Source organism: Montipora capricornis, chromosome 6 (genome assembly GCF_036669925.1).
Source record: "Montipora capricornis isolate CH-2021 chromosome 6, ASM3666992v2, whole genome shotgun sequence".
Lineage (NCBI taxonomy): Eukaryota > Metazoa > Cnidaria > Anthozoa > Scleractinia > Acroporidae > Montipora > Montipora capricornis.
In genome coordinates this window covers 51,172,039-51,195,390 of record NC_090888.1, presented here as the reverse complement: position 1 = coordinate 51,195,390, position 23,352 = coordinate 51,172,039, and the positions used below count along the sequence as shown (strand labels likewise).

The 23,352-nt window shown below is 41.2% G+C and overlaps 2 protein-coding genes across 2 annotated transcripts; one reads left to right on the top strand and one right to left on the bottom strand.

The window, feature by feature from the left end:
- Positions 1–1,287: 1,287 nt before the first annotated feature.
- Positions 1,288–16,233, bottom strand: LOC138052409 (kinesin-like protein KIF25). Its single transcript, XM_068898898.1, has 15 exons — positions 16,002–16,233; positions 15,838–15,903; positions 14,178–14,300; positions 12,646–12,775; positions 11,510–11,613; positions 10,564–10,841; positions 10,011–10,160; positions 9,344–9,455; positions 8,176–8,231; positions 7,477–7,776; positions 6,585–6,721; positions 5,353–5,407; positions 4,418–4,518; positions 3,498–3,662; positions 1,288–2,041 (listed from the first exon to the last, which is right to left on the bottom strand). The coding sequence occupies exons 1-15, from the start codon at positions 16,062–16,064 to the stop codon at positions 1,932–1,934; spliced, it is 1,950 nt and encodes a 649-aa protein (XP_068754999.1). The 5' UTR covers positions 16,065–16,233; the 3' UTR covers positions 1,288–1,931.
- Positions 16,234–16,316: 83 nt separating this feature from the next.
- LOC138050612 (lanC-like protein 3) lies at positions 16,317–22,823 on the top strand. Its single transcript, XM_068896928.1, has 5 exons — positions 16,317–16,602; positions 17,680–17,794; positions 19,494–19,778; positions 21,092–21,436; positions 22,529–22,823. Exons 1-5 carry the CDS (start codon positions 16,339–16,341, stop codon positions 22,756–22,758), a joined length of 1,239 nt encoding a protein of 412 aa, XP_068753029.1. The 5' UTR covers positions 16,317–16,338; the 3' UTR covers positions 22,759–22,823.
- The last annotated feature ends 529 nt before the right edge of the window (positions 22,824–23,352 follow it).

Sequence of the window (23,352 nt, the reverse complement as noted above, 5' to 3'; positions counted from 1 at the left end):
AAATAGCATGATCGAGGGGATTTAGTTGCAACCTGGGCGCAAGTGGCAAAAGAAAGTCTAAATTGAGAGAAGTGATCCTCGCACTTAGCTGGAGAATTGAAGAAATTTGTCAACGGGATTCGAACCCATGACCTCTGCCGGTGCAATGCTCTACCAAATGAGCTACAAAGCCACTCAGTTGAGAGCAGGTCAATTCGTTGGGCTCATGTCTTCCCATTAAAGGACTCGATCAAATAAATGTATATGTTTGCATGAAGTGCGGGTTATTGGCGAAAGGTGAAAGTCTTCACTGTACAACGTCAGTGTAAAGAAAACACAATGGAGAACTCTCAAGAAGACTGAAGATTGAAGAAGCAAAAAGCTCAAGCAAAAATGACAAGACAGCTACGAGAATTCCAAAACAAAATACTAATGACTTCATCGGGTGGTCACGTTCTCCACATATCCTCAACCTCAAATTTGGTCACACCACGTCGTTGCCGCACGTTGCACGAGAACACAAAGACAAGTACCAAAACGTAAAACAAACGCCCTGGGCGCACACAGCCAATGTATTTGTATAGGCCAGAATCACATGATTTCGAATGCAATTTGGAAAAAAATGAGCAAACAAAGACAAAATTACACGAGCCCGTAAGGCGAATATGTCATTTGTACTCTTTAAAAAAACTGCGAGTGCTTATTTATTCCAAATTGCACTCCAAAACCATGTGATTACTTATTAATAATAAACATGAGGAAATATTGAGTAAGCCTGTCGAAATGGGCCATTTCCGAGATGCTGTTTGTCTCGGTTTCGAAGTGAGTCTTGAAATTAGTTTGATTTGCACAAGAATACGCAACGCATTTCCATTTGCAATTGAATGATTGTTCACCAGGACTCGCTTTGAAACTGAGGAACGCGGCAACTCGGAAATGGGCTATACATCAGAAGCAACGTACGTGTATCACGTAATCGCACAAAAATTGCACCACCCAGGCCTAGCATTTGATTGGTTATCTATAGCTTTCTATGATCATGGACCAATCAGAATGCTTGGTTTATTACTTATTTTGCATTGTATTTAGTACCTATTTTCTGCACTGTGTTACCTGAAAATGGGGGGTAATTCCAAGAGATTTTTAAACAAACAAAGTGGTCGTGCTAATCAATCTTCTTTTGCAGTCTCGAGGACTGGATTGCGAAGGGAGCAGCTGGACGAGACAGCAGAGAGGGGCCGAGAGCACACATACAAAGGAGCCTCTAGCAGCCACCACGCGGTCTCTATGTATTATCCTGGAGCAAAGTACCACATCAGCCAGATGTAATTAGCTGAGAATCGCTTTTGCTCAATCGTAGTATACAACGCTGTTCATTAGAGAGATTTAACATCGCGTTTACGTTAAACCGGTAACGGAAAAAAAGGTAGGCTGCTGTTTCTCATAAAGTACGAAAATTTTAAACTTCTCTCCCTTCTGAGAAGTTACTTGATATCTGTAGAAAACACAATATCAACGAGTTAATTTTAAACAAGTTAATTTTTGTTTTGTTTTGGCTAAACACAAATCTCACAACCTGGTCTTCGCTGTTTGCTGTAAGGGCAATGCCAACTCTCTCAAAAGTCGAAAGCAAAACCGAGGAGCCGAGAGCAGAAGAGCAAAACATTTATCTACTTAAAGCAACTCACTTCTGGAACGTTGTGGAAGTAAAACGTACGACTGTTGCCGAAAACCGCAGTCTTTTTAAAGTTCGTTTAAAAAAACCGGCCCATTGTTTTTTGGTGTTCTTGTTCTTCTCAAAGTCAACGCTGCGATAGTGACCAATTGTAGCAACTCTAATAAGCTGCTCTTATTTGGTACTGTTAGCATCTTCCCTTGCTCTCTTTTAGTTTCGGTTGGCGACGATGACCAACTAAGTCACAAGTCAATGCTTGATCAGTGAACACCTTTTTTTAATCGAAATTGAAGTTTGATTTTCGGCGTCCTCCACCTCGAAGATCCAATATTCTTGGAGAAAGATTATTCCCGTTGCTCCTTAAGGATTGTCCAACCTGAGCAAGATCTAAGAAAGGAAAAAATCGGAAGGTCATTTCTGTCCAGCGTGCTCAATTTTGACAAGGGTATCGAGGACGAACTGCCCTGATTAATTCAGGCGTCAACTACGTATTTACAACTACAATAGAGTTAACGTTACAACACAACAGGTTGCAAAATTGGTGATACCCACCGGATCTAGAATTCCAACCTTTCCCATTCCCCCCCTCCCTCTTCCCCTTTCAATGTTCATTTGACTGTTCAAGTTTTCAGCATTATTTTGTATTGCCAGCAATATTGATGGGCTGGGGGGGGGGGGGGGGTTAGGGGGCTGCAGTGTGTGAGATAATAGGTAAATTAATAACGCCCCAAGAACGGGGGGGGGGGGGTAAGGGGGCTGCAGTGTGTGAGATAATAGGTAAATTAATAACGCCCCAAGAACGGGGGGGGGGGGGGGGGGGTTGGGGGCTGCAGTGTGTGAGATAATAGGTAAATTAATAACGCCCCAAGAACGTGAAGTGTCTCCATTAACTTTGCAACCGGTTTTTAGCGTTAACATTTTCACAGCGGTTCAAGTTTACGTGCCGAGCAGAGTTTGGATAACACTTTCCGATGTATATTCTATGTATTTCTAAGCACAAGTATTTTTCTTAAGTTGATGAGAAGGGAAAAGGACACTTCGCGCGACCCTTACATGTATCAAAATCGGTGTGAATCTCATTGCATGCTATCCTGAACATATTCAATAAGTAGGAAGTTGAAAATGCAAACAATGAAGATGTTTCAGCATTCTACAATGGTTTTCAATGATAACCATACCCAAAGTTATTTTGGCAAATCACAACAGAATCAAGATGATCCAACTATTGCATGAGGGCCGAAAGTACGCCAGCCCTACACCCTGAGGGGTGCAGGGATGGGTTAGTGATGAGAGCACTCGCTTCTCACCAATGTGGCCCGGGTTCAATTTCCGAACCGGCGTCATACGTGGGTTGAGACTCTGCTCAAAGAGGTTTTTCTCCAGGTATGTCGGTTTTCTCCTCTCCTCACAGACCAACATTTGATTTGATTTGCGCGTTAATTTGTTGATTTCAATTTACAGTATCCCCAATTAGTGCTCCACGGCGCTAGAGGACTAGTAACTTAACTAAAGTTCCTTTCCTTTCCTTTTTAGTGATTAAGGGTTAAATTTCGAACCAAATTTTACAAACAATGAGAAGCAAAAGTAAAACCAATGGGCACTTAAAAGCGCAGAATTTGCCGCGGTTGAGCAAGTTACATGAAATTGCTTCAATTCTGATTGGTTGACGTGAAAAAAAAGTCACAACTGACGTCCCTTTGACCAATCCTTCAACCTCAGAATGTGACGTAAGATTTGTCAGCCAATCGCCAAGCTTATGGCAGTAACGTATTCTTGTTCCAGACCAGCTAGTAGGAGAGAGCAAGAGGAGAGGGTTGGGGCTGGGGAGGAAATGAATACTAACCTATGCTTAGACTGTTCGGTACAAATGAAGTCGGCCTCCGCTTCTTGGTTTGACCTCGAGCAACCTGGCGAGCACGTGACCCAAAGCCTAAACATTGAAGAGTTTCTGTGATGAACCGCTGCGCAGGAGAAACGCAGAGCATGACAAGAAGTTTGGCATCACCACCTAAGATAGGATGAAAGTTCGTCAGTAATGGTGTGCAAAAAATATATATATTTAAATTTTATAAAATTCTTCAAAGTATAAAAATTAATATAACTATTTACAGTTGAGATGATTCTACAGGATTTATAGATTTCAAGCTTTAACGTTCCTCACGGTTTTCCTGCAGTAGTTTAATAGTAATGTATAGGAGTTTTTTCCCCCGCATAGTCCCGCAGCACTTTACGGAATAAAATTACATTGTTTGATAACATGTTTTTCAATTCTAATGTAAAGTCTATCTTGCTCCATGGGTCTTAAACATGGAGAATGACTGAGAAGACCGTGTCAAAATTAGACTTTCGTAAATAGATGCCTGCGCAGAATCCTTGGTATTTATCGGCTTGCCACTATCAGCAATTTTAATCTATGGGAAGCCACAGGTCAAGCACCTGTGAGGCAACAGATGATGAGCAGAAAATGGGCCTGGACTGGCCATACACTTAAGAGATCGAAGAACTGCATTGGTCGACAAGCCCTAGGTTGGAACCCACAGGGAAGTAGACGGGGAGGGAGACCGTGTAACAGCTGGAGGAGAGACACAGACCACACCATCCAGACGAGAGGTCTCTCTTGGCACCAGCTCGAACACCTGTCCAAGGACAGAGGGGACTGGAGGGACTTTATCAGTGGCCTATGTTCCGAGATGGAATGATAAAGGCTTCAGATTCAGATCAGATCAGATGTTTGTCTGGGACTAAACGTGGTAAGTGTCTCACCAATGGTGTCCTGCAGCATGTGGGTGAGTCGGGTGTTACGGTATGGTATGTGAGAGCGCTGCTCTGATAATGCCCCCAACACATCAGCCAATGCACTCAGACTGAAACATACAAAGTTAGATACACTCAATTACTATACGATTCATCCAAACATGAAATAACATATTACCGGCTTGAAGAAAAAAATGAAAAAGGAAGATCCTTACAGTAATGAATGCTCTTAGCTAAAAAATGGTGAAATAGCGTGAATCGGCCTTGAGCCTACATGCTGACTCAAGCAGTTGACCCTGCTAAAGTATCGCAGACAATATGAGTTTGATTCCCTTTCAAGTCTGATTATAAACATGCTTCTTTCCTCTATAGCTATAGATTTCATAACTGCAAAAGTTCATCTTCAACAAGCGTTCACGAGGGATCCTGACATTTTGCGTGTCTTTCGTTACAAAAAAGCGATGCCATTGGAATGACCAAAACGAAACAAAAATGGTAAACTACAACAATAATGTGGAAAAAAAGTACAAGGAAAAAAAAGTAGTAACTCCGGCCAACAGGGAAACGTGACTAGAAAATCCATGTGACTCAGATTAAAACAAAACTGTACTAAATTTTTGACGTGGTCTGGCTGTGGCATCCCGCGTGAAAAAAAGTCCCAATATAACTGAGTCACTGACCAACAGACTCACCCACCAATCCACCGACCGACCGATCAAGTGAACCACACACCGACCCACCGCGCCCAACAGCTGACACACAGACTTCCTGTGTCAGACCATTAATCCAAATATGGGATATTTTCTGTACTTTGGGGAAATGGGCTTTGCACGTGATCAATCTCAGTTGAAAATGGCTTTTAATAGAATTTCATCGCGATCGTAGTTCGATCTTTTACGTTTTATGTTACAACAACAACAACAACAACAGAAAAGAGTTGTTACCTTTTGTTGATGTGAGACGTTTCTCTTAAAGCTGCACCAGTTACCCCAGACATTCCTTTCAAAAATAACATAAAGAATTGTTTTTGTAAGGTCAGGGCCAGAGTTCATAACTGGAAACATAAATCTTCACAACTACGTTTGTCACTGAATGGGTTTTTTCCTGACGTCTGGAGCACACAGCAATGATAAAACGAGGAATATGCAAGTTCCCGAATATTCTGAAACAGAAGTAGCTCTGTGCACACTGTGCGGGCCTAATTTCACCATAAACTAAAACTCTATCACCCTTACAACTAACGATAATGCGGGAATTGTGCAATAATATTGCGCAAAAACCTGCAAAAATAAAACAAAAAAATTACTTCGTTTACTCCTGTATCGATAACATGGAAGTTCTTGGTAAGCTCTCCTAATAAGGTTTAGCACCTCATCAGCGTAGGAGTGCGACAAAAACTAATTAATAAATTTTCTCTAAATGAGTAACTGGGATTGCGGGTAAGTTTCCGACTCCCACGAGTTTAGTCCATGCGGTTTGAACAGAACTGGGCTAACGAGCCTTAAAAACAGGAACGGCTTATGCTTCTCGCTTGAATCCTTTGTGGTTTAAACGTTCGCTTAGACTTTCCTCTGATCCGCGCGGCTGTGGCTTGGAAAACAACTAAAATGAGAACAAAGGGCTAGCCGAGGGAAGCGGTAATGTGCACACCGTCTGCTCTCATTTCAAGCATAACAGTTGACGGAACTCGCGACAGAAAATAACTCGATTGAATTTGTCGTTACCTTCACAAGACAAAATAATATAAACACTGGACAGACACCGGCCAGAACTGAACCTTTCCTTTTTCCGCTAGGATGGTGTTTGGCAGAGCTTACCTGTGTAGTTTCACGCTGTTTAAGTTAAACTTCAATGACTAATCGTCTTTGTAGTGATAGGGGACAGAAACAATGCAGCTGTATTTTTATTTCTAAGAACCATATAACACTACCCTGCGTAGCCGGTGCGGTTGCATAGATCAGTAAGGACGGCAAAATTGCTTAAAGAATAAAGCTTGACGTGTCCCTTAAAATACTGTAAATTCACTATACGAGAGCAAAAGTGATTTCCCCTGCAATGTGATAACACCAACACGCAAGTAAAGCCTTTTAGAAAATACTACGGGCCATATCATTTCCGCTTTCCGTCGGCCACTTTAAAATGATTATACAATTCATGTAAGTTCCCTCGTTCTTACCGACACATTCACTTCCGGCTAAATCCACAAGTTGTAGCTTCGTCTTCACACTCAGTTTGTTCGCCGAGGAACCATTGGTACGGGTCGGTGAAGGAGATCTGGACCGAGCAGCAGCAGCAGTACCGGGAGCTGGAGACCTGAGGAGATATACTGCGACCAATTATTACGATATAACCAAGGCTTGATTCGTAGATATTCAGACCTTCAAGGCATCGCACGCAGTGCAATCGAGTGGATTAAAAAACAACAACAACAATGACACTGAGCAATGAAAATAGTATTCGAAATGTTATAGCATTTTTAATGAGGCTAAATATAATTTAGGCAAAGTTAAAACCAAGCCAATGCAGCGGTGTCGCCTGGGATACTTGGGGGGGGGGGGGGGGGGTTTGCAGTGAGGTTTGCAGGGGCATTGCCATGTGCTTTGGCTTGAGTTGCTTTTTTGCTTCCTTGCTTCTTTACCCTCCCTCCCTCCCTCCCATATTTTGGGGTAAGTATATATACTCCACACACTGGTTTCTCTCAGTGATGTTTTGACGGGTGCCTGGGAGGTGGACTGTGGCTCGGTTGCCATGGTGACCTCCTTGCTGCTGAGGAGAGTGCTGTCTCCTCCCTTGTTACCTTTACGGCACCTACCCTCCAAAATATTGGCGTGGTGTTTCAACTATCATTTATGAATGCCAGCTAGATCAAAAATTTATGTTTCTCATGCACACACTAATTGAGGAACCTCGTGACGGGGAGAGGTCCAAGTCGTTATAAAACAACTGCTTCAACGAAGCATAGGGAAGGTGTGTCGCGTCATGACACTGAGCCTCATGAACCATGCCATCTATGATTTTAAAAACAATAGTGTAAGTGATAACAATCGAGATAACGCAACCGTCTCTACCTTGAACGCCTTCCGGCCGCTGCTTTGCTCTTTGGCGCCGGAGATTGGGACCTACCACTGTGCCCAACTGAAGGCGTGGGAAGTGTTCGCCTTGATCTGGTTGGAGTGTTTGGAGGTGAAGGTGCGGCATCACTTGATGCGGAAGAGGTGCTTTGTCTTGCAGAAGTGATGGTATAAATCGTTAATTGCACGATGAGATGGGAACGACTCGAGTGCGCATGCACCATTGTCGCGTCTTCGTGACGTCGTTGCATGCCGTAATAAACCAGCGCCATGACTTCTTGTACTGTGGTTACAGTTCTGAATACAATTATATAAAATCAGAGAAAGACAAACCATACTTTTGTTCTAGGTTAGCTCCTACGAGACCATAGGTCATACTTTTTTTCCCAGGTATATTATGACCCGCGTCACTTTCTAGAAGGTGGAAAAGTTCACATGATTAGAAAACGTTTCATACGATTTATTTTCAAGCTCTGAACATTAGATTATAATCAATCATTTTGAAGGATACCAGCATTCTAATTTTCAGTCTTGAGTCTTTGTAGTTGTTATTTCTTGTAATTTACTATAACAAGGTAACTTGCTTTCATTAATTTTCATGCGACAGTCTCGTCCAGCAGAGATTAGATTGGTGGCTATTTGTGGCACAAACTAATCTGGAAATAATTATGTGGTTACTAAGTTGTTAAAACATACTTGGTGACAAGGGACGGAATCTCGGTAGCTCCCTCACTGCTAGTGACAATATCCAGCTGTTAAGATGAACAAAAGAACAATCTGTCGAGAGATGTACCCTTCTTTCATACGGAAATTTATTCTTCAAATAAAATCAAACAGAGAGTTTAAAAGCGAGATTTACTGTGATAAGACCCTTTCTTTCCTGATAAGGGTTCGGACCAGAATCATGCATACACTCACTCGGTAATCAAAACCTCCACAACTAACCTGAAAATTTGGTTTAATCAAACGAGTTGATAAAGGTCGAATTACCACCGTGAAAAAATTGGAAAACTGACGTTTCGGGCGGCAGCCATTCGTGATTCGCTCTGACGATGGGCTAACGATCGCAACGCCAGCTTTCCAAATTTTTCACAGTGGTAAATCGACCTTTATCAACTCGTTTGATGAAACCAAATTTCCTTGTTTCATTCTCCCACCGACGAAGCACCGCAGTTTCACTAGAATCTAGAAATTTCTTCACGACTAACCCACTGGACTCACGATGCGCATCCCACTCAGGACATTTATCGTCTACCATCACTTTGGTCGTACCTAATCGAGCCCTTGCGCGCACTGGATTTCAGACCAATGATTTACTATAATCACCGACTAAACCTTATTGCCGCTGTGGTGATATTCCTCACCTTCTACTAATCTGTCCCGGGTTTGATTACCCGATTCGGAGTCATGTGTGGGTTGAGCTTGTACGTTCTTTACTCTGCTTAGAAAGGTTTTCCTCTGGGTAATCCGGTTTAGCTCCTTTATCAAAATCGACTCAGCTAATGACATCAGACTGTGATGCGGTGCTCCGATATCAAACGAGTACCGTAAAGCGGATGCCAGAGGAGCTTTATGTATGATTTCGGCCCGATATCGTGAGCTGGGCCCTTCGCAATTTAGTCCCCAAGACTGCAAGAAAGGGTGGGGTAAGAAAGGGCAGGGTAATCTGCTTTTCGCCTCTCACCAAAACCAAAAATTGATTTGATTTGATAGCGTTTATTTGATTGACCCATGCCCCACTCCACTCGTTTTCGCGGCTTCGGCGCTCACCGTCGTCGCGCGCTCCCTTCCTCCCGCGCTCCCCACAACAACGGGGCAAAAGCGCTAGTTGCGATTTACATTGGCTATGACGCAGAGAACTTACTCTTGATGCGTTCTTTCCAGCAAGCAAGTCACGAACTTCATTGTTGTAAATCTCGCAGACGGACATTTCCAACGTATAGCTTTCCTCAGGATTTTCCCGTTCGCTGATAAGTCTGGAAACAATAAACAAGAAGACAAATCTTTCTCTACTCGTTAAAGCAACGAGACACTTCTTATTTGAATAAATCTCACTATGTACCAAAACAGAGAGACTGCCTGTATGATAATAACGTGCTCACTTCACAGGCCACACCTTAACACACGAAATTCCGTTCTCCTTACGAATAGTGTTAAGAAATCTTTGACGACTATCGAAGGTAATCACTTAACAAATAGCACGGGGGCTGTGGTTTGTTGTCCTTATCCAATAAGGTCTAGACGTTCTAACCATTTGCATGAGTCGTTGCCATTCCTAAGGCAGAAATGTGGGACGCGTCTTTTAGGTTTTAGCCCAAAATGGAACCGCTGAATGGGAGGAACTGGCAATGCTATCATCCCATTATACTGTCGTTCAATGGCTGCTGTATTTGACTTCATATGAGATGGCAATGAATGATAAAGTCGGGACAATGATTCCCAATTCTTGTTTGTCTTGGCCAGACTCTTTTGGGTCTACCACTTGAAAGTGGAATGGATACTTTCGATCGTGCGCCTCTTTCATGAATTACCTGAACATCTCTTTAGCTGATCGTGGTATGATGCCCTCATCTTTATTCAGCGATTCGGAGTCGATCTCCATGTCCAAATCATGACTCCCCAGCATGGTATGAGTCTTGCCAGATCCTGTCTGTCCATACGCCATGATGCATACATTATACCTGGTGGCAAAAACAAAACAAAAAAACATATAATCGTCCAATCAAACAACGTTTTTTTTTCAGGTCTGGGTTTTTCTAGCCTGTTCCAGGCTCTCAGATAGTCGAGAAAACGAAAAGAACTGCGTGTGCACTCGCTTTTCACACGCAGTTCTTTTCGTTTTCTCGACTATCTGAGAGCCTGGAACAGGCTAGGGTTTTTTGCGCCTTGATACTGAGAAGTGAGGCTTCAAAGCGCTCAAAAATAATCCAGACTTCAGAGTAATTCTTCAAACGTTCATCGAAATCTTGTACAAGCCTCCATGGTTTACTAAAATCATTGGTTGTTCCTGAATTCCTTACAGACCTCACAGTAAAAAAAAAAAAAAAAAAAAACTCGGAATAAAACGAAGTGACCAACTCTCACCCATCTAAAAGAGAAGTCAGTAGAGGAGCCACATCGTCAAAGAGCGAGTGTTGATCAGTTTCCGGACCATACACTCTCTCAAATTCAAAGTCTTTCTTTTGCATCTGACCGCCGATGGGCTTGGAGGGTTTCACCTGAATCTTCTCCTCATCAAGAACTTGCACGACTCTTTCTGATGGCGTGCCTGACATCCCGAGGGAATCCTCATCTCCAGGAGCATCCAGGCGGCCTATGGATGGCCGCAGTCGACAGTGAACTCGGATATTCCCACGAATTTCCTACCACAACGCAACGGTAGAAAATCAAATTTTCTATAACATTTATTTAAAAGCATTGTCAAGTGTAACTTGTGGGCCTGTAAATAGCATTGGGGATGAGATTCAGAATTGAACAGGGTTTGAGCCAATGATCTCGCAGAGGCCGGTGCAGACTGCTCTACCAATTCAATCGCTATGAAGACTAACTGGGACCTGTGGCCTGTTTCTCAAAAGTCCCGAAACTTTTCGGGCCTATTTCAGGTGCCACAATTCCCTTCATAACTTCGCAACGCCGGGGTTCTAAGCCATAAAACTTCGCAATCCTCTTTGTTTTTCTTACAACAAAAACATGTTAAAGGATCAGCTTTTCAAAGCGAGCAGATTGCAGTTTGACGACTGGCTTGTCGGGCTCGAAAAGTTCTCGGGACTTTCGAAAAACGGGCCCCTGGCCATTTCGAAAAATCGTCAATAAGCCCGTAGAGGATCCTAAACTGGCATCTTACAGTACTTTAGGCTGTTTCAAAATGGACTCTATCATTAAAGTTTTATACCTCAACTCTCTTTCACGTGAATTTCCTCTTCAAAAGATCTGAATATATTGCCTTTTCGTGAATCAACCTTTTCTTTAATCTGTTGAACAGCTTGAGTAGGAAATTGCACTACTTTGAGATAAAAATGCTGATACTAACCACTAGAGTGTTGTGAAGTGTCATTCTTCTGGCCTTTTCAATATTATATCTTTTCTGGAACTCCACCATTTCCATTTCTGTCTTAAGAAGCTTTGATTGGAGCCCTGCAAAAAAGTTTTGCAATGAGTAGTGACATCACACACATGTTGGACAAGGTACAAAATCGATAATTAAAACGATGTCTACAACTTGTCCTGTGTGTACCATTTTAGCCAGATATTCTGCACACAAAACAGTGCTTAAAAATAGGGATTACTTATCCCAAAAGTTAGAACAAGAACTGGTTGCTAAAGGATAAAAATGAGAAAAAAATTGGCTTTTTTTTTTGCCATTGCTCTTGTTTTGGCATGCAAAATGGTGAACGTGGAGGTCTTATGCCCTACCAGGTTTTTGCCTTTTTAAATAGTGCTCCAGATGAAATGCTGTTGTAGTAATGCTTGATGATTATGGTGGAATTAGGTGATCCGTACATGTATTATTTTGTTTGCAAAATATTATCCAGATTTTTCATCCACACCACAGTGACTAGTTAGTCTAAAGTTGTAGTTGCCAACACCTCAGTCAACAAAAGTATCCACTTTTAAATTAATTTTTATCCACAAATGCCTTTCAAAAACATATTTTGTTTTGCCTCACTGAAAACCAGTTTTCCTATTTACCAGCAGACACGAGAAAACCAAATAGCCATGGTGTGATCCATAACCAAGCGAGACACCTTAATGATGTCACAAAAGTACTCTGCAATGCTGTCCAAATGCAAAGTAGTTTGTGATGTCAACTCAGTGTAAAAACAATTCCAATTTCTGAGTTTTGTGCGTGTAAGTTAAACTACAGCTGAACTTTCCACTTTTTGGGAGCCTCCACACCATCAAAGTTGAAGGAGAAAGTTCAGCAAACAAAAGAATTAGTTTTCAGTACGTCCAGCAAATTTACATAGCTGCAAACTTTAAGTTAGGTTGATGGCCCCTTTGTTGTTCACTACAGCTGTATATTCTTTTTTGTGTCTAATTAAGGCAGCACAGCAATAGTTTTAGGTGGAAACTAGACACAAACCAGTCTGGTAAACACAACTTTTAAAAAAATGTGTATAGTGTCCAGTGCCTTTGAAATTTGAATTCAATAATTATGTACAGTACCTTCCATGTTAGACATTTTCATAGATCCAAACTGATCAGTGAGTTTTGTTGTCTTGTCCACCTCTTGAGACAGCAGTTCAGGCAATGCTTTTACCTTCCTCTTCAGGTCATGCATTTCCAGCTTCACTTCCTGTTTTAGTTGAGAAAGATTTAAAGTGGTACTATGATAATAAAGTCACTCCTTTTTTCTTCAGATTTTGTGAGTGTGTTTGCTTAACATGTGCCCCAGGGTGGCAAATTTTTCAGCTTTGATATTAATAATTTTATCCAAAGGCTGTTTACTTTGAGTGTACATGTAAGTTTTGAAATTCACAGTCCGCCATTACTCACATTCAAAACTGATCGACTGGTCCTCAGAGGGTTGGATATAGGGAAATATGACTTCGCAATTATCCTCGTCCTGCAACCCACTTTGTAGTAAGCTAACGTATAATCTGCATGTGTGCACTATGGTCATTTGCTTTAGCCTCTCAAAAGTAGTTTGCTGTTCTTCCCCCATACAAACGTAACACCTTTCCTTGCTACAGCTGTAACTCTTGTATTGGTCTTCCTATCGACGTTAAATCCAGCATGAACTTCGCAGAGTACTGCACTAGGGCCATGAATGACCTGACCTCACTACCGTCCTTTGGAGCTCTAGAGTCTTGGATAGCTGCAATCTTTTAGTCAGTTGGGTTGATAGTCCATCACTAGTCAATTTTTGCCCAGAGAAAGCTAACTTTGATAAGCGGAACTCACACTTGCATTACCATAATGATTAAGAGTCAACCTGACCTGTCTTTAATAGCCCATCCTACATATTAATTCAGTCAGGTACAAGGGCATTGAATTCTTAAACTAGTGAGTCTTTGACGTCATTTTCTCCTCGATCCAGTGCTCTCAAGGTTTTAAAGTAAGTAATGACAGACCATTAAATAGCAAAACTCCAGTTAAACTAAACCAACTTGTCTTTTTTTTGAAATCAAGCCTTAAAACTTGGGTCACATAGTGTTTAGTTAACATAGTTTTGAAATCCAAAGAAAAATAAGATTTAATTCCTTTATCATAGTACCACTTTAACCCATTCACCGCCAAGGACTAAATCCCCATTGATGAGTAAAATCGTCTGGCGTTAGACAGAGTAAAATCTATGTGTCAATTGCATTTATGGCAGTGAAAAGTGGATGCCCTGTTTTGAGCCCTTTGTGATACCCCTTCAAAAGGGTATTATAATGTACATGTAACAACCTGGTAGCATAAATTTCCTGAAGCATTATATAACACTGACAGAATTAGGTCACTGCAGGTCCTATGATGGGTGCTAGTCCCTTGTGGGGGTGGAGGCTTAAGGTACACTGTAATACCAACCCTACCACCTATTTCCTCCTGCAGTGCTGATGTACATGTATGCAAAAATGTCAATATGACGGCAGATCAAAGCCTGAAATTGGTGATCTTTAGAGGTACTAAATTCTTGTTAAGAACACCACGACATCTACATGTACATGTACATGACTTGTACCAATTGAATGCAAAACTTAAGCTTCACTTACCTGTATTTTCTCACTGGATATTCTCAGTGTCTGCAAGGACGTCTTTCGAAAACCCTTTTCTTCATCAAACAATCTTCTCAAGTGGGTGGATTCAAGTCGACAGGATCTGACAGACCCTTGACACTACCAAGAAGAGTTATGCACTATCAAGATAATTGTTATTGATTATAAAAATTTAGACTGAGACATTACATACTTTATTTTTCATTGTCTTAAAGTGAGCTCACAGACATCCACACACAGACGGCTTTGCCACAGGCTTTGTGAGGAACTTGTGACAAAACTCCTGCAATGCCAGTATAGGACTACAGGAGCTGTGTCCATGCATCTGTAGATGTGGAACCCTCTATTTTCAATCATTGCACATATATACTGTACACATTATTATTCACAGTGAACTGATTGTCTTTTAATACATGTTCAACTTCCCATTTCTCCCCTGCCTCCAAAATAAAAGGCACTGGACTATTAAACCACAGGCACCCCAAGCTCAGTGTGAGCATGGCCGACAAAAATACGAGTATAAGGATTTGTATGGGAATCCTGATAAAAAGCTGAAGAAGATAATTATAACTATGAAAAAAACTCTCAGTCAAAAACCTTAACTTAATATTTGCATTGTGGATAGCTTCCTTCCTGGGTGGCTATTTTCCAGATCCAACGCGATTTGAGCCATTTTTCAATTTCTGGGTTGTCAACGGTTATAATAAAATCCCAACGCCACAGACTAAAGGAAAGGAAAGGAACTTTATTTAAGTGTCTAGTCGTTCTAGCACTGGAGCGCTAATTGGGGACACTGTAAACTGAAAGGCACAATGAAAGTAAATCAAGTCAAATGTTGGTTTTTGAGGAGAGGGGAAACCGGAGTGCCTGGAGAAAACCTCTCGGTGCAGAGTAGAGAACCAACAAACTCAACCCACATATGACGCCGAGTCCGGGAATCGAACCCGGGCCACATTGGTGGGAGGCGAGTGCTCTCACCACTGCGCCATCCCTGCATCCCTGAGGAGCCACCAATTTGAGTCAATTTATTCGTGATAAAAGGTTCCCACAGTCACAATTCAACATCAGAATCAATTGTCAAAGATTGAACTTTCATCTCAACCCACCATCAACACGATAGCAGTCCTGCGAGCAACGTCAGGCTGTGAATATTGCAACAAAACACTGAGCTTTTGAAGGCGGTGATTTATCACGAAAGTGGCCCCAACTTCGACTGTTGATAACAAACTGACCCTTACAGGGGTGACAGACCGTTGTTTGTCAATCGCAAATTTCTTTATTTATAACCATTGACAACCCAGAAATTGAAAAATGGCTCAAATCCTGTCGGATCTGGAAAATAACCACACAGAAAGGAAGCCATCCACAATGGCAATAAGTTTAGGCTTTTTAATTGAAATTTGTTCTTCATATAATTATCTTCTTCGATTTCCCATACAAATCCTTATATTTTTGTCGGCCACACTCAGTCTGAGCTTGGGGCGCCTGTGATTAAACTTGCCTCAATTCTAAGTTTATACGACGAAAGCCAACCCTAGACCACCCATTTGCTCAGTTAAGTCAGTGTTTTAGACCACGTTAGGAGTCCATCCGTGGATACCAGTAATTACCGTCTGGGAATTAATAATCTGGAGTCATTAATTACACCATAACATACCTGTGCTAGCTTAAGATATAGCATAGCATTTTCAGTTTCGAGGGCGACAATCCTTTCCTCTCTGGCCTGTGGGAGGTGATCGAAAGGGAAAAATAATAAGAATCAACAACAACGAGAAAGGAAGCTAAGAATACGCACGTAAACGTGTAACATCAGCGTAGTACCCTCAACAAATTTTCAAGCTTCTGAACGCGATCCTTTAGCTGTTGTTCCGTCTGTTCCGGCATTTCAGTGAACTGCTAGGGAGACTATATGACTGTCTCCTGGAAAAAAGGATGTGCATGTATGTTTCCAGTTGCAAAGGAACTGCAATCGCGTCTGCAGCTCTTTGACAACGAGAAAATGCTCTTATTTCTACCGGTTGTTTACTTTTTGCATTTCACGAGCTGTTAGCATGGCCAGCGGCGTATACCATGAATAATTAAGAACTTGTATCCAGATTCCTTGTTCCAATTACGATAGCGCCGGAGACTGGGAATAAAAACGCTTCAAAACGCGAAAATGTTTAGAAGGCGTGCGCGATATTTTGTAAACAAGTACAAAGATTATTCTGGTTCTCTTGGAAATGTCGAGTATCTGAGAGATCTTGTACAGAGAGTTTTGCGGTTGATCGAGGAGCGGAGCCCTCCAGAGAGAGCCAGTTGCGATGGGGGACTTTACGTTGGCGGAGCTGGAATTGGCTACGCTTTTTACGCCGTGGCTCAAAGCCCCGAATTTACCAACATCCGAGAGCAGTGTCTCAGGAAGTCTCTGGAGTACATGGAGGTGATGACAAACTGTCAAGTATCTGTCAAGTCCAAGCTTCATTATACCCCGACCATGTAAAGCCCTCTCCAAGTACCCCTTCATGTACAACCTCCAAGGGTGTTGGACAAAACACTGACACTCAGTCCATGGACTAGCCAAATGGACTACCCTATAAATTCTATTTCAAATGAGTACTGTTTGTCTATATGTAAGCCGCGTCTCAAACTGTGCTTACCTAAGGCTAAACACCCATTTTAGACAGTGTTGATCAACAGTATTTAAGTCTTTAGAAGCAGCCATTTTAAAAAGGTTAGCTTTTGATAACGTTATTGTTGTGAGGGCCAATTACATCACGTAAGTGAAGTGAAACCGGTGCAATTCTTGGATTTAGCTGCATGTCACCATGCGCACGAAAATAAACAAGGTATGTGCAGTGAAAGTATAATTTTATAATCAATTCAGTTCTTTCAATAGTACTCATTCAAAATGGTATTTTTAGGAGTTAGTGCATTTTAGGATGGTCCATTTGGGTAGTCCATGGACTGGGGGTCAGTGTTTTGTCCACCACCACCTCCAAGCATAGCCCCGGCCGTTCGCTTTGGCATAATTTCTGAGGATTTGTCATTGGACGATCTAAAACATCATAGGGTTATTTGAGCTCAACAATAATAATATTAAAGACCCATGGGGTTTAATTTGCATGGCTCACGGTCATATGTAGCAAAATATAAGTGACAGAATGATTGGACGCTGTATGTTGAAATATGTTTTATAGGCCACAAGTCAACAGGGAGTCTACTGATATCAAGAAGGAATCAATACTAGTGGGTCTTTTGTAGGTATAATCCTAGGTATTTTAAACTTTGTCAGGTTGTTTGCCTGACACCAGACTCATATCTTGAAAACAGCACTTGCAATTGACTAGACTTGAGTCTTTCTAGTACCTCATTCCCCAATATATAGGGATGGTTTTTGCAAAGAAAATGCACTGATTTCTAAAAATGTCTTGTCCAAGATTATGTCCCCTTTAATATTCTCCAATCTCCAATGGAAGGAAGATGTCAAAGGTGAAAGAATATTTTCTCTTTAATTCAGGTTAGCCTTAATGAGGTTTCCAGGACAAACGCACACGACAGTGGCATCGGAGCTTCATTCTTGTTGGGGCATTCAGGCGTTTATGCAGTGTCAGCGCTTGTGTTTACTGCTTTAGGTTGGTATTTTCTTACTTAGACAATCACTATCTCACTCAAGTAATATGTGATTCAGTTAGCCAATGCAGTGGGCTACATAATTGTATATGCAGCATTAATTACCTGCTTATGTTGCTTGATTCAAAGATTAAGTGATATCTAGAGCTTGCTAAGCTCATTTTTGCATGCCGCAATTTGATTTGATGAAAATGAAGTCTGCAACTTACAGTACTGCCCTTAAGCTTGGTTAGGTAAAGGTACAATTATACATGAAGTTTTCCTCAAGTAGTCAGAAAATTCAGCTCAGATCCAATGCCATTTAAGTACCTGGTACATGAACCTTGAAATGTGCTGGATATTAAAAATGCCTGTTTGATCACTCAGACATGCATGTGCAGTCAAATGTGTAATTCTCATAGTAACAGTGTGTAGTAAGGTTTCCCAAGTTTTTTTATTTCAACAAAAGTCTCAACTTTGCCCTTAGTAAGGCACTTGTGTCCAGAATGGCAAATAACGATACACATTAAGCTAAGTTTTGATAAACACCCAGGCCTATAGTTTCTTATTAAGTTTAACAGGCGACTTATAATATACCTGCATGTATAATTTACAAATTATGGAGTTAATTAATTAACAGTTGTCATATGTATGCACGCGATCACGCACATTATTTTTAAGTAAAGGTTAATGCAACTTAGCTAATGATTTTTACTGGTGCTTATATATCAAATCATGTGCGTATCTTGCTTCCAAAATTATTGGGCCTTGAACATATAATCTGCAGACTGCTTTATACATTACCAAGTACTTTTAATCAAGGGAACATCAGCAGGATGAACTACACACATTTCCATATGAAAACATACATGTATGATGCATAACAAATTAGCTGGGAAATTAGTTACCTTTGACTGGAAATAATTGTCATGGAAAGATTCTTATGCAGTGTAAAGATTAGGACTGGTTTGTTGTAACTTTCATCAATTTTCAATATGTACACGCTGCAAACATACTTTTTACGCTATCTGTAATGAGCTAGTTTTTACTAGATAAATAACAGTGGTTTTAAACCTACTTTTATTTTTTGCCATTTTCCATATGAAAATCCACCAATGTTGCAACTGAGTAGATAGGGAAGGTAATGACTGCTGGAAGATGTGAAAGGCTAAATTGCAAAGTGTTCATAAAGTTTTAACTAAAGTGCATCAAACCATTTTGGAATCTGTATTATTAACAAAGTTCCTATAATTTCAAAGGTGATGGTGATTTTAAGCTACTTTACATGTTTTGCTATTTGAACTTTTTTTCTTATTTCCTGGGACTTCAACAAACCGCGCACCAGGTGGCTCATTTGGTTGGAGCACGGGTTGTCACGCGAGAGGTCGTGAGTTCAACTCCGGCCGGACCAACACTCAGGGTCTTTAAATAACTGAGGAGAAAGTGCTGCCTTTGTAATTACATCTGCAAATGCTTAGACTCTCTAGTCTTCTCGGATAAGGACGATAAGCCGGAGGTCCCGTCTCACAACCCTTCAATGTTCATAATCCTGTGGGTGTATCATGGTTGGGAGGGTAAATGCTCAGAGATATTAGCTACACCAAGCTACTCTAAAATCCGAGGGTAAATAAAATGTATGATATGATATGATATGATATGGCATAAAAGTATACGATACTTGTGAGACCCTTGCAGTGTGTAAAACTAATTATTTTATCTTAGACCAGCATCAAGAAGCAAACCAGTGCATTCAGAAATTCCTAGAGATGGGTAAAATCTGCCGTCCTGTAACCTTCTATCGACCAGGCTCTGATGAGTTGTTCGTTGGCAGGGCAGGCTACTTGTGTGGCTCTCTTCTTCTGAACAAAAAGCTTGGAAGGACTGTAATACCTGTAGAGATTACCAGACCTCTGTTTGATGCTATTATAGAGTCTGGCCAGCATTACTCACAGAGACACAAATCCAGGAGCCCCCTAATGTACTCTTACTACAAAACAGAGTATTTGGGTAAGGTTTTGCACTGCTGCTGATATACTAGACTTGTTTATTGTGGTCGTTGATGTTATTGTTTTTGAGGAGTAAATTATTTACAAAGGCATCATCTCGAGGCTCTCGGGAATAGACTCATACAAATCCTTATAGTTATTCCCAAGAGCCTCGAGATCATGCCTTGCTTAGGACTGAATTTTAATATATCGAACTTGGTCAATTGCTAGAGTAAACTTTAAAGGGAAACTGACAGAAAAACTTTTGAATCATCTATTTGATTAACCCTATTAGTGCAAATACTCGTTTTTTGGCAAAAAGTTTGACTTCATAAGCAAAAATGAGTTAAAACGGAAATTTTTCCATGATCGTTTGGCGGCCATTTTGAAGACGTTTTTTTTGTTAGAGGTCACGTGCGGTCATAACGTCATAAGCGTGTAAGAAATATCCCTCGGTTAGCATAGCGTGCAAGTCGCGAACTGAGACTCAAGGTGGATGTCGTCAAACAAAACTTAGCCGTGATAAGGTACAAGACACGTTCCGTTTGCTTCTCTTTTTTCGCATGTGTCAACAACGGATCTCAATCCCACAGTTCGACCCACCAGGTCAACTTGTAAAAGCTTTAAGATAAATATAAACCTCACTCTGGGAAGTTTAACGTTTAACAGTGACTTTAATGCTCTTGAGTAAAGAAATAGGTGGTTAACGTGCAGTTCAGTGAGTGGCACTCCAGGTACTCAATTGATGCATAAACTAATCCGAATCAGCCAGAGTAAATTCTACATGTGGCACTTTTTAACACAACGACGACAGTGTTCCAATTACAGGCACTACATGTTAAAAACGTCGATACAGTACAGGAAGTAACAGGTTGTAGAACATGTAAAGCGATGCACTGCCGCTGACTAATTCAAAAGGATTCTTATAGGCCTGTTATCCTAGATATGCCTGAGAAAACAATTGATTTTGTTTCTTTCTTTTACTATGATATTATAAAATCGTAATGGACCTACAACGGAAAATTGTTGTCTTGCAACGTCTTCACCTCCTTGTGCAGTTGACCCATGCCTTTTCTGTACGGCTGCCACTTATGCAAAGTGGCGATTCTGATTTATTGTTAACAAAACTGGATGTGACTTGTTTTGCTCTAAAAGACCAATGAATATTTTTTCAAGTATCAATTTATTGTTTGTCTTAAAGCAATTTGATTAAATCGATCCTTGACAAGGTACATTGCCCCAGAAAATGTGTAATATATTTTATTTTGACTCAGTAAACTCTCTAGAATCTCTCTACCCTGTTAATATGGATGTATCCACGTGCACTCATTTTAGGAGCTGGCCATGGACTGTCTTCCATTCTCCAGATGTTACTCAGCTTTCCAGAGCATTTTGCAAACCGAAAAGACGTCGAAACTGTGATCCGTCAAGCTGTGGACTATGTCTTGTCCTGTGAGATGCCGGACGGTAACTTTCCCCCTGTCCCTGGGGAAGTTCGGAACCAGGAAGATGAGTTATTGCATTGGTGCCATGGTGCCCCGGGTGTGGTGTACTTATTGGCAAAGGCATATTTGACCTGGAAGGATGATAAATACCTACAGGCTGCAAAGAGATGCGCTGAGGTCACTTGGCAAAGAGGATTGTTGCGCAAGGGGCCTGGGATATGCCACGGAGTGGCAGGTAAAGTGTCAGTTGGCCTTATTCACACGGTTTGACTTGAACGAGGGACACGCGATGACGGCTAAACTGAGAAAGGGGGATTATTTTTCCATGAGAGGGGATTCCACCATGAGCCTTCATCTATGATCGTTTCAGTGCTCAAAGTGGTAGAATACGAATATGGATTACATGGGAGTAAAGAAAGCGAGTGAAATTACACTCTCATTGCTGCTGCACTGAGTGAGCCTGAAGCGAACGAACGAGGTAGCCCTCTAATCGGGAGAACACATTTTTATTCGAAACGCAAGGGATTGTGGTCAAAGGCGCAAGGAACTGTGATTATGCGCGGTATAATCTTGCCACTCAGAAGATTAGAGCCTGGTCTGTTTTTCCTGTCGCCAACTATAGATAGTTTCACTGTCACGCAACAAAAAAGTAAATTCAAAATCGTTCATTGAAAAAGGCCACGAGCTTGGAATGTTGGAGGAAACACATCTTCTAATGACCTCTTCAATTCTCAGGTCTGTGCGGTGTGTCATTTCTGAGTTACTTGTCGAAGCGTTTCACGCAACTTTATAGAGTTAGAATGGAGACGCCATGTGGTCCTCCAATATGGCGGCAGGTAATCAAAGAAAACATCTGGAACTCACTTTGCGATGAAAGCGGTTACTTTTCGCTCATGAGATAAATTATGTGTGTATGAACACATTTCATAATGTACTTGAAAGGGCCTCAAACTGCTGAGATTCATAGGGATAGATAAATTTTTTCAACTAAATAACTTCGTATCATGGTGTCACATAGGATGTCAATTCTGAAATTCAAAATGCTGTATTTTCGAAACGAAAGACGTCACGGAACTGGAGACTTGAAAAAAATTACAGGGGCAACGTTTGAAAAAAATAATACCCTATCTAGTTAAGTAGACAGAATATGGCCTATAGGTTAATGGATATATTCTTTTAAAAAAACCCTGCGCAGACTCCATGTCTACTGATATTTCGTTAACCCGACACGACTCGAAGCTTATTTTAGTAAATCGTTGGTTGATTTCACAGTGCGTTTTATTGCCACACACTGGTTGTCCACTCATATTTTTTTCTCTTTCATCAGGAAGTGGTTACGTATTCCTGTTGCTGTATCGGCTCACGAACGAAGACTTGTACCTTTACCGTGCCCAAAAATTCTCCGACTTCATGCAGACAGAGGAGTTTCAGAAGGAAGCGAGAACACCGGATTCTCCTTTCAGCTTATATGAAGGACTCAGTGGCACCGTTTGTTTCTATTCTGACCTCATGAATCCTTTGTTGGCTGCATTCCCTTTCTTTGATGTTTTCACTTGATTTCGAGTTGAAAATACCTGACTCGGAGCATGAAATTAACGACAAATAAAGGAGGGGTCTGAAAAGCGCGGAAGTTTTGGTTAGAGGCCAGAGTTCACTTAGAAAGAGTTTATTTCTCTCTGACGCTCTTGGATGATACAACGCTGTGATAAGCCAGTCCCTAGCTGCTCAACCTCAGAAATTTCTAGATATAAAGAACTGAATTAATAAAACTAGATTTCCGGCATATGATTAAAAAGCTGACCTTTTGACCATTAGTATAGTTTTTACTGTTTTAGGAGCACCTCTATTTCCTCGCCTCGAACACCCACCCCCTCAATCAATCTCTTTAGAAACTGATTTCGTCGGCTGTCTGTTTCACAATTCACGTAAAATAGAGAGAAGGTTGTGACTTTAGCTACGGCGTGACCCACGGCAACTCGAGTATTTAGTTTGCTAAAAAGCAATAACAAAACTCCGAGTGTTTCTAAACATTGGTAGTAGAAAAAGACGGTATATAAAATAAAAATCCTTACCCGTCAAATTTCGACAGTTTCGAATTCGATGATTAGAAGCTGTACAGTTGTGTGGGTCAACAGAGAGTCAACGTGAGTT

What these genes read in the sequence shown, in the direction of transcription:
- LOC138052409 (XM_068898898.1), bottom strand. Translation starts at nt 16,064, where the DNA reads ATGCCGGAACAGACGGAACAACAGCTAAAGGATCGCGTTCAGAAGCTT. An exon ending in GAAAATGTCTAACATGGAAG is followed by an intron (nt 11,614 to 12,645) that starts GTACTGTACATA and finishes ACTTTTTTGCAG; the next exon opens with GGCTCCAATCAAAGCTTCTT. An exon ending in ACGTCTCACATCAACAAAAG is followed by an intron (nt 4,519 to 5,352) that starts GTAACAACTCTT and finishes TGTATGTTTCAG; the next exon opens with TCTGAGTGCATTGGCTGATG.
- LOC138050612 (XM_068896928.1), top strand. Translation starts at nt 16,339, where the DNA reads ATGTTTAGAAGGCGTGCGCGATATTTTGTAAACAAGTACAAAGATTAT. An exon ending in AGTCTCTGGAGTACATGGAG is followed by an intron (nt 16,603 to 17,679) that starts GTGATGACAAAC and finishes TCTTTAATTCAG; the next exon opens with GTTAGCCTTAATGAGGTTTC. An exon ending in GCTTGTGTTTACTGCTTTAG is followed by an intron (nt 17,795 to 19,493) that starts GTTGGTATTTTC and finishes ATTTTATCTTAG; the next exon opens with ACCAGCATCAAGAAGCAAAC.